Source organism: Colias croceus, chromosome 9 (assembly GCF_905220415.1).
Source record: "Colias croceus chromosome 9, ilColCroc2.1".
In the NCBI taxonomy this organism is placed as follows: domain Eukaryota; kingdom Metazoa; phylum Arthropoda; class Insecta; order Lepidoptera; family Pieridae; genus Colias; species Colias croceus.
Genome location: NC_059545.1, coordinates 7,011,631 through 7,025,799, shown reverse-complemented (window position 1 = coordinate 7,025,799; position 14,169 = coordinate 7,011,631). Strand labels below are relative to the sequence as shown.

General features: G+C 38.2%; 1 protein-coding gene across 1 annotated transcript in view; it reads right to left on the bottom strand.

Moving 5' to 3' along the window:
• The window catches only part of LOC123694431 (heparan sulfate 2-O-sulfotransferase pipe), a 59,221-nt gene extending 55,885 nt beyond the window's left edge, over window positions 1-3,336 (bottom strand). Inside the window, exons 1-2 of the mRNA XM_045639867.1 lie at window positions 3,220-3,336; window positions 2,661-2,896 (exon numbers count right to left, since the gene is read on the bottom strand). Coding sequence (XP_045495823.1) covers window positions 2,661-2,704 — 44 coding nt within the window. The 5' untranslated portion in view covers window positions 2,705-2,896; window positions 3,220-3,336. The remainder of the gene's footprint in view (window positions 1-2,660; window positions 2,897-3,219) is intronic.
• Window positions 3,337-14,169: the final 10,833 nt, after the last annotated feature.

Sequence of the window (14,169 nt, the reverse complement as noted above, 5' to 3'; positions counted from 1 at the left end):
GCACAGTTATAAGTTCGCACACACGTCCGAGTGTAATTATTGAATAATCTCAGGAGGGTAGCGAATGATGCGTAGTTGTTGCTAACTGTGTTGCGGCCGTCCGCAATCATCGCCTCATTACATCATATTTACCACTTGACGATTATATTTAACATATTATGTTTAATTAAAATACTTCTGTATTCAGGTTAGACGCAGGGTTGAGAAAAATCTTCTCTAATCCAAAACAATATTAATTGATTCGCATCATTCGCTACCCTACGTAATGAGCTAAGTTAAATACAGATAAATTGAAAAGCTTAACCTTGTTAGTCATAAAACAAATGTAGAAGATAATTATATTCTTTTATGAGGTACTCGCGCTTAAACTTTTTATACTGTGTACTTTTAAAAAGAAACACGTTAACTTCAGAAGATACAGCTTGTTAATTACTATTCGATCTTATATATACGTAATTGGTACCTACTATAGTCTACTCTATAATTCCACTTACAAACACTAAAGCTTTTAAAGCTCAGACCATTTAAACTGTTTTAGTGCAAGACTCTACCTATAAAGGTACCCATTTTACTATTATGATGGTAAATGAGTTCTCAGCATTTTTGTAAATCCAGTGAAGACTGAAGATATTAATTTTTTACGTACCTAGTTATTATGCCGGCTAAGAAAATATTAATTAATATTTTATCAGATTGCATACTCTATTATTAGTTAGGTTGGTTAATTTAAAATATGACTATTGTTATCTCTATCTAGAGTTTTTCCTATGTTTAAAACTCGATGTTTTTATACCGCATTACTTTAAATAATATACCAAAAACAGTTCATCTGTATAAGTAATAAGTATACTTTAAAATAATGCAACCCTATCATAAAACATCATACCAGATAATATTTGGCCAAAAACCACCTAAATCTCCATTATGTTTCCGTTGTATTCTCATATTCGTGTTCCCAGAGAGCTAAGATTTCCTATCAGTTGTTACTACTGTTCCACGATGAAAACATTTTCAAATGTGTTTTTAATATTGCTAAGAATTTCTTCCTCGTAATTTTAAACCCATTATATATGTCGGTTAACGTGCCTTAATTCAAAAAATGCGGAATATGGTAGTGGCTAGGTATGCTTATTGCTTACTAGAAAGTCTAAGATTCATGTAGTTATGTTGATAATAATAATTGTGGCAATGAGCTTACTAATAAGATAATTTGTCCTTAGTTTCCCACGTTAAAACCTATGCAATAGGAAAATGCAAAGCTCTACGGATGAATACTAAATACTAATATATTTTTGATGATAAAGGTTTTTAAATTAATTATTAGATACCTACTAGGTACTACCTAGGTACTAAAAGTAAACAGTATGGGTTTATTGGGTAGAAAATACTGTGTAGTTATATATTTTACTTAACAATAAATTAACTAATTAATTATGATATTTAAAAACTTGTTAAACTACAACTGTTGTGGACTTCAGACTTGCATTAAAAATTGTGTCAATCTGAACTAAGACGGCCAATTTACTCCCACTTAGCTCTAACGAAGCAGGTAATTGAGATTCTCGTAGAATAATTATAAAATGCACTCAAACGTAATTAAAATAATTTACATTAACTTAAAAATCGCCTCATTAAAGCGAAAAGTGAATTGATAGAAAATGAATGAACAATTTGTATAAAGAGAAATTCAGCGATTAAAATTATTAATCGAACTTGACTCGCTTCAATAGCAATCGCGCTCGTCAAGTTCGCGGGCAATAGTTGCAACATTGCAAAAACGAAGAATCGCCGAGAGTCATTCACCTTCAAGAAATCGATGTTTACGCCGACTACGATCGATTTAAGATTAGTCGAATCTAGATCTTTTTAAATCGTTGTTTACCCCTGTTTGTTAAGATAATTGCATTAAGTCGTGCGCGTCCGGGTAGAAATCTGATGGTGTGGTTTGTAGGGAAATCTAAATTCGATTCGTGGAGACACTAATTGCGCTGCCGAGACTTTGTTTGTAACCATTTGTTGTAGCTGGAAAACGGTAGTAGAATGCAAATAAGCGGCCTAATGGTACTATTATTAATCCACCGACCTGCACGCTATCATCTGACAGGATAAGTATAGATTTAAAACATTACATTTGATCTGTATACTTTCTTGTCATTCTTGATTTTGTCAAGAAGATAAATAGGTATGTAGAGTTTATTTTTTATTTAAATTAAAATTTAAATTACATCTCCATTAGTAGATATTTACAAACCAATTGTATGGTCCAACTCTCAAAAGCGCTCACGAAATCTTTCGGTAACTTTATAATATATTCACACTTCGGTTCCTACAAATTTATTGTTCATCACAGTTCCAAATTAGCCTTTTTTTAATAATTATATATTATTATAACGTCTGGGCAATCGCATACTAAAATAAATAATGTTGAATTTTGAAAGTATCTTTCGGTAACTGGTGCGACCGGAAACATAAAATTAACTGTTTCACTAGAAATTATTAAGTTATACGACGATGCCAAATTTAATTAGGTACTTATTTATCTACTTGTTTTGACTAGTATATTATTATTTTGTTTTAACAACAATTAATAATGCAAAACAAACGACTTCTTGTTAATTTATTTTTTATTTTTTCAGGGTTTTTTTTAGTGCATAGCTCACCTTTTTGGCACACTAAGCCTCCGTTGCCGGAACAGGTGGTCCATTGTTGCAATTCTTTTGTCTACTCGAAGAAAATTATAACAAACTTTCACTGTATGATTGTTAGTCCACGTTATTGAACAAGACTCATTCAAATACGCGCTGAGAGTGTTTGCGCGCACTGCAAAAAAGTTGTCACTTCACAATTGTCTGTACTTTTTATAGAGATAACAATTTGTCAGGAAATTTTACATACTCTTTAAGAAAATACACCTTTTTTTCAGAAATCGAAAGTGATTTCAACAGCAAAAAATTAAATTAATTCTTCAAAGAGATAATGCAGTTGAGACTCTACTATTAATTCTAATATTATTTTCATTAAATATATTTGTAAATAAATGAATATAAAGATTTATAAAGACACGGAATGACTCTATCTTTTTTAAATTGACCGAATATTTAAAATGGCATTAAATATTCGTGTACAAGAATATAATTGGATTAAACGCTAATTATATCGACCAACATTATACAGTAAATATATAAAAATATTTATAATTGAATTAACGAATTAATGTACCTATTTATCAATTAAATTTATTAATTTTCTATAATTTCCACTAAAAAGAACGATCGCGAATCCGCGTGCGTATATGACGCGGGTCGCAGCGAGCGTGCGTTCACTCGACAACCACCGTACAAACTAACGTCAGTCACTTCTCAGATATCGCTAAAGCTCGACAGTGAAAAGTTCCAGTCTCGTAGCTTTTACCGGCGAAAGAGCGAGGCTCGATCACACCCAAGCAGTGCAGGGCCAGGACCTATCTTTCACTGCGAACGGGTGAAAGCAGAAAATAGTATCAATAATTTATAATCACCGGTAACATTCATGCATTTAACTCTACAACCATGAGCCGAGTATATGAATATGTTTCTCGTATTTTTTTGGTATTGTAGACTGAATTAGAATCAACAGTAGATTCTATAGGCGAGAGAAGTGGTCTATTATAATATTTGAAGCATTGTAAGTAATATTATTTAAGTCTCTACCTCTGGGTTTACCTGTCAAATAACATTAAGCTCAAAATTAATATTTTACACGGGAAAGATTTCAACGCAGGTAGGTAACCTCATTCTAATTGGATTAAGATTATAAACTCTTCGTTGTATTGGATTATTATTTATAAAATTTTATCCAAGTTAAGTAGCATGAAAAATCTCACAATTTATAAGAGTTTTTTAGTATTCGAAGCGAATTTTTTTTTTCGTAGAGACAGCGCAGGATTCTATAGTATGATACGTTTATCTATCTAGTAACTGCAGAGCACTATGTAGGTACTTACTTACATAACATATGTTACATATAATCATGTACCTAGTCCATATTATGACCACTTTGAGTAGGTAACATGTAATTTAAAACATAATCGCCCTACTGCGTTTGAGCAGTTTATTCGAATAAAACGCAAAATTACAATTTTATAATTTCAACAATGAAGTGCCTATATTATGGCTACTTAACATAGTACGAGCGCAAAAAGAATGACTATATCCCATTATAATCAAATTATCTTTACACAATATTTGTCATGTACCAGGTACCTTATACAATTTACTTCACGGTATTTACTTACATGCATATAATACACGCAATTCACATGATCACAGCAGAATCGTGTCACCTGCTTCTCTGTATTAGAATTTAATGGCAAAACACCATATCGTATTGTGCACACGCGATTTTACAAACAGCTAAGAACTAATCCATCAATAAACCGTAAAAAACATTAACGCTTCAAGCGGATCAATGCTATTATACGGAAAACCGTTCATTGAGCTAGTTTTAATTCTATTTACGTGCAATTTGTAAATTTGTTGTTAGATTTTTCGAAGAAAAGTATATCTACCTAATTGGCTCTTACAGAAATAAGAATTATTATTGTGTATTTTTTCATATACCTCTATGAAAAAATTCAAGTTTATAAATAGATATTTCGTTAAATTTTGTCGTATAAAAATATCTTCTCCGTCAAAACTGAACAGCGTAATATTAATGGTAGTTAGTAAATATCCTTAGCTACAACTTAGCTAAAAATATATAATTTAATATTATCTAAAAACTATAAAATGAAATCAACATCCATTAAAAGCAGTTTTTAAGCAAAAGCAAATAGTTTTTCATTTATTAACAACTAGGTTTCCGCCCGCGGCTTCGCCCGCGCAGTCAAAGAAAAACACGCATAGTTCCCGCTCCCGTGGGATTTCCGGGATTGCGTCATTTTCCCGGGATAAAAAGTAGCCTATGTCCTTTCTCGGGTATCAAAATATCTCCATACCAAATTTCATGACAATTGGTTCAGTAGTTTAGGCGTGATTGAGTAACAGACAGACAGACAGAGCTACTTTCGCATTTATAATATTAGTATGGATATTATAGAATGAAGATATTTTTTAACTCTACAGGCTGCCAATTATCTTCATTGCGATAATAGCAAAGTCTTATTCCATGTTCGAAAAAACAGGATAACATTATCCATGGCTAATTTTGAATAACGGTAACAACATTATCGCCTAGTTTACATAATAATAGGTACATTATACACCGATTGATTACCGCACCACTGAATATTTGCTTATTATTTTCTCGTTAAAGAATATCATTATTACCGTAGGCAGTGTTTAAAACACAAACAAAAAAGTAATATTTCCAAGTTACTGCTTGAGAACGTTCAAACGAATCAACAGAGTTTAACGATAGAATAAAAGATAATTGTAATAGTCTATAATCTACATTATAATATTTATTTTTGATAAAAATAACTGCGTTAAAAACAACCGACTTCAAAAACGGAAAAGTAAGAAATAAAAAAGATTTGATATTATTAATTACTACATATTATTTTTATGTGCTATTTACTAAAAAGGTTTGATGTCGGTGCATGGGCTTAATACTAAGTGCTTAGTGTTTGGCACCGACTTCAAACCTATTTAATAAATAGCACATAAAAATAATATGTAGTAATTAATAATATCAAATCTTTTTTATTTCTTACTTTTCCGTTTTTGAAGTCGGTTGTTTTTAACGCAGTTATTTTTATTTAATACTTTTTAGTGTATTTTTCAACACGAATCAAACGAGCCCAAACTCGATAAAGTTGAGTCAATATATTACTGAGTTCCTATGGCCACCTTCCGATTCCATCATCAGATCAGCTCCATGTCATGATAATGTTTCATCGCTATCCAATTTACATTCGTATACAAAATTTCAGCTCAATCGGTTACCGGGAAGTGAATCAAAGTTACTTGCTACATTGAAATTAAGTCATCGAGTACAGACAAAAATGCTCATAAAATAAAAACTACTAGGCCTAGCCGAATAAAATTTTTATGGGACCAATTCGACACCATCCCGCATCGAACAAAAAAAGAATCACGTAAATCGGTTCAGAAACCTCGGAGTAATCGGTGTACATACATAAAAAAAAAAAAAAAAAAAAAATATACCGGCCGAATTGATAACCTCCTCCTTTTTTTTGAAGTCGGTTAAAAACTGTATGTAATTTAAGTATTTTTTGTTAAATTGATTAATTGACCAATAGCCAATAGCAATTGCAATAGCCAATAGCAATTGACCAATGTCCAATACCAAGACCAATTACGGAAATTTTAAATTAATTAAGTTACTATGGAGACAAGTTCTATTCACACCAAAGCACAGACAAAACAAAGTAAATTGAATTGCATGCATATTTCTGTAAGTGCCAGTTGCATCGTTTGATAATATTATAAATAGTTAGTTACTAACTTAATATAATAATAAACGATCGAAATAAAGCGTATTAAGATTTTTATTTCGACTTTAGATGATACCAAGTCTAACCATAAGACAATGGCTCTACAAAATACTTATAAGTTGTACCTGTTTAAAAATATAAGACAAAGTCGTACTCAAAACTATTTCTATTCAACAATTCTTCTGTTAAAAGTGCTCTTGAAAAGTCTGTCGTAAATTAGGTACCTACGACATTCGAAAGTAATATCTACCGAGTAGAACCGACAATAAACTCTACCATATGCATTTTATATCATTCATGTTTGGTTTTATCTAATTACCAGATCCTACAAGAGAGAAATCGCTAGGGCTAAATCCAGTTATATTGGTGCACTTGGCGATAGACTAGCGCGACTTCCTTCGGGAACACGGGCGTTTTGGTCCCTCGCCAAGGCCATCCAAGGTAACTTCTGTCGTTCATCCTTTCCTCCTTTGCACAAGGACGAAGACTCTCTGGCCCATTCCGCTAAAGAGAAAGCCGAACTCCTGGGCGCTCTCTTTGCTAGGAACTCGACTCTTGATGACAGGGGAAAGACACCGCCTACCATCCCGCGGTGCAACCATTCAATGGCGGATATACGTTTCACACAACGTGCCGTTCGAAACGCTCTCTTTTCCCTTGACATCCATAAGTCGACAGGGCCGGATGGAGTCTCCCCTATTGTGCTTAGGACATGTGCTCCTGAGTTGGCACCGGTTGTAACGCGTCTTTTTCGGCTCTCTTACGCCAAAGGAATCGTTCCGAACTCGTGGAAGACTGCTCTTGTCCACCCAATCCCTAAAAAAGGCGATCGCTCAAATCCGTCTAACTACAGACCGATCGCCATCACCTCTTTACTCTCCAAAATAATGGAATCCATTATTAACTGCCAGCTCATGAGGTACCTGGAGGAGAACCAGCTGTTAAGCGACCGGCAATACGGTTTCCGTAGTGGTCGCTCGACTGGTGATCTTTTGGTGTACCTCACCCACAGATGGGCGGAGGCGGTTGAGAGTAAAGGGGAGGCATTGGCTGTAAGTTTGGATGTAGCGAAAGCCTTCGATCGGGTCTGGCACAAGGCACTTCTAGCGAAATTACCATCTTTCGGACTTCCTGCGAGGTTATGCGATTGGGTTGCCAGCTTCCTGGAAGAGAGGAGCATTAAGGTCGTTATCGACGGTTCCTGCTCTAAGCCTCTTTATGTGAATGCTGGTGTCCCACAAGGCTGCGTGCTATCTCCTACACTGTTTCTTCTGCATATCAATGATTTGTTACAAATCAGTAACATCCATTGCTATGCAGACGACAGTACGGGGGATGCTCTTTATCCCGGCCGTGCGAACACCTCAAAGGAAAGCCTCAATGAGAGCCGAAACAAACTTGTGTCTGAAGTCGAGTCTTCCCTTCAAGAAGTCTCGGATTGGGGCGAACTTAATCTTGTTGAGTTCAATCCCCAAAAGACACAGGTTTGCGCGTTCACCGCTAAAAAGACTCCATTTGTCGTAGAACCTCGGTTTAAGAGTACTCCCCTTAGTATATCGCCGAAAATCGGAATCCTCGGAGTTGAAATCTCGAGTGACGTTCAATTCCGCAGTCATTTGGAAGCGAAGGCTAAATTAGCCTCGAAAAAGCTTGGTGTGCTCAGCAGATCGAGACAGTACTTCAAGCCGGCCCACCGACTTCAGCTGTACAAGGCTCAGGTGCGACCGCATATGGAGTACTGTTCTCATCTCTGGGCCGGAGCCCCACAGTATCAACTCCTTCCTCTTGACCGCATCCAACGTCGAGCAGCTCGAATTGTCGATGACCGTAGGCTTTCCGATAGGCTCGATCCTCTGTCAGTGCGAAGAGACGTTGCGTCTCTCTGTATACTGTACAGAATCTACTATGGGGAGTGCTCTGAGGAATTGTTCCACCTACTACCAGCCGCACAGTTCCACCACCGGACCACACGCCGTAAAAACCAGTTCCATCCGCACCATCTGGATGGTTGGCGCTCCACCACTGTCCGCTTCACCCGCAACTTCCTTCCGCGTACGGTGAAACTGTGGAACGATTTGCCACCTGCGGTGTTCCCGAACAACTACGACATTGGGGCCTTCAAGAAAAGAGCTTATTTGTCCATAAAAGGCCAGCAAAGCACCTGCAACACTTCTAGTGTTGCAAGTGTTTATGGGCGGTGGTGACCACTTACCATCAGGTGGCCCACCTGCCCCTTTGCTTGCTCTGACATAAAAAAAAAAAAAAAAAAATTACTAGCGGTCCGCCCCGGCTTCGCCCGTGGTACCTACATGTTTAAACTATCCTATCTCTCAAGTTGGATCGAACTGCACATGGAGTGCGAATTTTATTATAATCGGTCTATGTGGTTTAGGAGTCCATTGAGGACAAACATTGTGACACGAGATTTATATATACAGGGTGTAATCGTTAAGTGTGCACAGGCGATTTTTCCGTAAGTATTACAGATAACAAAAAACTTTAAACTGATATCGAAAGTACTTAACCTAATGAGTAAAATGGCCGTAATAAATTTTTAAAAATAAATCGAGAAATATCAAAAAAAATATCTTTAAACCCTCCCATACATTAAGTATGAATTAATATGAATATCCCATATACATTTAATATGAAAGATTTTAGCTTTCTTTTTCTTTTTTTTGGTTTTCTGCTTTAATTACTTGGCAAATTTGAAGTGGCATTTTTACAGGCATTTTCCGGATTGGTCACGGATGAATTCTACACATACCCGTGGCCCTGTCGCTGATGCGGCTTGACGGAACACAGTGGGGTTTTGGTCGGTAGGAATCTGACATAACCCACGGCCTCTTCCCCGGAGGCCGTGGGTATCTATGCAAGATTTCCCCACAAAAAAAAAAGGCATTTTCCGGATATCCCCGGAAAATGCCTGTAAAATATCCGGAAAATCCCCGGAAAATGCCTGGGAAATGCCCGGCAAATGCCCGGAAACTGCTCGGAAAATATACGGAAAATGCGTGAAAATGTCAGTGGAACATACCTGGAAAATCCCCGGAAAATGCCAGGGAAATTCCCGGAAAATGCCTGAGAATTTCACGGAAAATGCCTGGGAAATGCCCGGAAAATATCCGGAAAATGCGTGAAAATGTGGTAATGTGGAATGGGAAAAGTGTGGAAAACGCCTGGAAAATGCCTGGGAAATGCCCGGGAAATTCCCGGAGAACATCCGGAAAATCCTCGGAAAATACCTGTAAAGTAATAAGTACACCTCCCCTGTATTCCGGGGATATCCAGGCATTTAAAACGCTTTTCCCGGACATTTCAAACTCAAACTCAAACTCATTTATTTGGCACCAATTTTGACAAACAATGTAATTAAAATAAAAAACGAACAAAAAGAAGAAATACAAAAAAAAAAAAAAATTAAAATTAAAAGCAAATAAAGTTAATGTGATGCCAAAAGGGTCCCCACGTCAGCAAAAGTTACAGAGTGTTTCTGCAACACTGGTTTTCAGTGAGGACCAGTAATACAAATGACTTGATTTCACGCATTGTCCGGATATTTTCCGGGAATTTTCCGGGAATTTCCCAGGCATTTTCCGGATATTTTCCAGGCATATTCCGGGCATTTCCCAGGCATTTTCCAGGCATTTTCCGGATATTTTCCAGGCTTTTCCCTGGCATTTTCCGAGGATTTTCCAGGCATTTTCCGAGGATTTTCCAGGCGTGTTCCACACTTTTCCCGGACATTTTCACGCATTTTCCGGATATTTTCCGGACATTTTCCGGGACTTTTCCAGGCATTTTCCGGGAAATTCCCAGGCATTTTCCGGGAAATTCCCAAACATTTTCCGGGAAATTCCAAGGCATTTTCCGAGGATTTTCCAGGCGTTTTCCACACTTTTCCCGTACATTTTCACGCATTTTCTGGATATTTTCCGGGCATTTCCCAGGCATTTTCCGAGGATTTTCCAGGCATTTTCCGAGGATCTTCCAGGCGTTTTCCACACTTTTCACGCATTTCCCATGCATTTTCCGGATATTTTCCAGGCTTTTCCCTGGCATTTTCCGAGGATTTTCCAGGCGTTTTTCACACTTTTCCCGGACATTTTCACGCATTTTCCAGATATTTCCTTCCAACCTTCAACGTTGTCCATATCAACGCACAAAGCATTCCGGCTCACTATACTGACATGCTTACATCGTTCGAGTCAAGTAATATCCACGCAATCCTAGTCTCCGAAACCTGGTTCAAACCTTGCTTATCCTCTTCTTCTTATTCTCTCCCCGGCTATCAACTTATTCGCAACGACCGTACCGGTAAAACTGGTGGGGGCGTTGCGATCTATCTTCGTTCTCATATACCTTTTTCCGTTGTTAACCAATCATCCCAACCTCCTCCTACCGATGCTGCAGAACATCTTCTCCTTGAAGTTATCCTATCCCACTCCAAAATACTCCTTGGCGTTTTCTATAGTCCCTCCCTGCTAATCGATTACTTTTCCTCCTTAGACGCTACCTTTGATAAATACATACCTTTATTTGATAAATGTATATTTATGGGAGACTTCAATACTTGCCTCCTAAAGAAAGACAGTCGTTCCAAAAAATTTTTAACTTTAGTTGACACGCATAACCTTAGTCTCCTTCCACTCGATGCCACTCACCACCTCCCGAACTGTATTCCTTCTCTACTCGACGTAATCATTACCTCCTCTCCCGATCTGGTGTGCAAACACGGACAACTCCCTGCTGACATATTTTCCCACCACCATCTCCTATATTTATCATATAATATCCGTCCACCCAAAGATAAGCCCAAAACCATCTTGCGGCGCAATTTTAACAGTATAGATAATAATGCGCTCCAAAACGATGCCCGTAAGATTAATTGGTCTCCTCTCCTAACTTCCACGTCTCTGGACGAAAAGGTCTCCTATTTTAACACCTGCATAACGAATCTTTACGATGTGCATGCACCGTTTAGAAGAATAAAAGTGAAGCATCTTCCTGCGCCCTGGCTTACGGAAGAATTGAAAACTTTATTGAAGGCCAAAGCTCGTGCCAAGGCCAAATTTAAGCGTGTGAAATCTGATGCGAGTCGAGAGAAATATCACAAGATAAGGAATCGTTGTAATACTTGTTGTAGGGACGCACAAAGACGTTATTTCCATGCTTCTGTCGAGAGTGGTGATCCCCCTGTAATATGGAAATTTCTAAAAACTTTAGGCATTGGTAAGCAACGCAATGTGTCAAATACTGCCAACATAAATCTTGAATTGCTGAATCAGTATTTTTCCAATCCACATTGTGTATTTAATAATATAAATAAGCAAATGACATTAAAATCGGTTTCAGAAACACCAGCACTGGAATTTTCCCCCTTTGTGTTTAAGCAGTTTACCGAGTGTGATGTTAGACGCAGCATATTGTCCATTGCGTCGAATGCGGTTGGTTGTGACGGTATTGGTCGTAAAATGATTCTTCCTATCCTAGACCTCGTAATTCCTGCCATAACAAACATCCTTAACTTTTCTTTATCCTCAAGTACATTTCCTAAGTCTTGGAAAGATTCCCATGTTATACCTTTGCCCAAGAAAATTAATCCATCCTCCTATTCTGACTACCGTCCTATATCTATCCTGACATTTCTTTCAAAAATCCTTGAAAGATTAGTGCACGAACAACTGCAACGGTTCCTCAACCTGCACAATCTTCTTAATCCTTTCCAATCCGGTTTCCGCTCCGGTCATAGTACGACCACTGCACTAGTCAAGATCACCGACGACATTCGATACGGGATGGATAATAAGAAGCTCACTGTCTTAACATTACTAGATTTTAGTAATGCTTTTAACACTGTGGACCATGATGTGCTTCTAAGTCTACTGCGCTGCCTCAACATATCGACTCCTGTAGTTGACTGGTTCTCCAGTTATTTACACGGGCGACGTCAGCGAATATGCATAGATGAGGTTGTATCATCGTGGTGTGATGTCAGTGCTGGTGTTCCTCAAGGCGGGGTCTTGTCCCCCTTACTATTTTCCATTTTCATTAACACTATTTCAAGTAAACTTTCATGCGACTACCACATGTATGCCGACGATCTCCAAGTCTACACCCAATCAACCCTTGACGATTTACACCAGGCTATCAATTCAACTAACAAGGATTTGCATAGCATTTTAACTTGGAGCTCGGCATATGGCCTGAAAGTAAATCCTTTAAAAACTCAGGTTATAATTATTGGTAGTCCTTCTTTAATTGCAAGGGTTAATTGGGTGAACCTCCCGCCTATTATCGTTGACGGTATCGCAATTCCCTATAGCGAAACTGTAAGGAACCTTGGGGTATACTTCGATAATACTCTATCCTGGAGGCATCACATCAAACAGGTAAGTAAGAAAGTTTATGCCACAGTTGCTTCTCTGCGACGCTTACAAAATTTCCTCCCTCTCCCAACCAAAATTCTGTTAGCACAATCCCTTCTCTTGCCCATACTCGACTACGCCGATGTAAGTTTTGTCAATATCACCGTGGACCAGTTAAACAAGCTTGAACGTCTACAAAATCTTTGTATACGATTCATATTTGGTCTACGGAAATACGACCACGTATCTGAGTTTCGGTCTAAACTCAAATGGCTACCGATCCGATTTCGCCGGGATGCACACGTGCTGCATCTTCTTTACCAGGTTCTGTTTTGTCCAAAAATGCCGGAATATCTTAAAGAAAAATTTGTGTTTAGAGGCAACAACGATGTACTTGTTCGGTCTACCGAAATGCTTCGACTGCGAATGCCACCACATCTCACAAGCTTCTACGATAATTCGTTTACCGTTCAGGCAATCAAATTGTGGAATGCTTTACCTGGACCAATAAAGAATGCACAGTCCTTAAATAGTTTTAAAGTAATGTTACGCAATTATCACCTTTCTTGCTGTACTTAATATTATATACTCCGTTATGTTTATTATTATGTATTTTTTTTTCTCTTATTCGATTGTAAATATATATGTATTTAATGTCTTATATTGTATTTATTTATTATGTAAATTTTTATATTATATATTTATGCTCTGCCCTACTCCTTTCCTTTAATTTAATTTCTCTCCGTACGTCTGGTTGTCTGGAAGAAATCGCTGCATAGCGATAAGACCGCCATTTGTTTGAATGTATTCCTAGGTTAAGTTTTATTGTAACTTTCAATAGCAAGCAATAAAGAATTAATAATAATAATAATAATGGCGTAGGGATGTGACGACCCCATCGCCCCCGGTTGGCATATCTACAATAGATATCCCAACCGTGCAGTCAGTCACCCCGCAGGGCACCTTGTGGCGAGGTGTTGGGGAGTAGCGACCCCGCGGGAACCGAGCGCTCCCGGGGGAGGTCCCTGTCCTCACCTCTGGGCTGTCCCGGTGGCAGTTCGGAGTGAACAATGACGAGGTTCAGGATCCCCCACCTCTGGCTTGCCTTTGTTGGCCGTCCAGAGTGGAGCCGCTAGAGCTATATGCTCGGGGGTGGAAGTGTCTAATGGCGTAATAGCGGGGAAACCCGCTCCGGGCCCGCGGGCTCGCGATGGTGAAACCGGTGCCGCACCTCTCTACACCCCCAGCCGTTCAGCTGATGTTGCCCCCTTGTTGCCATTATTTGTAACCTTTTTGAGAGCCCATCGACCGAACTGGCGAGTCACCGTCTGCCATAATTTTCAATTTTTAATATTGAAAAGGCAG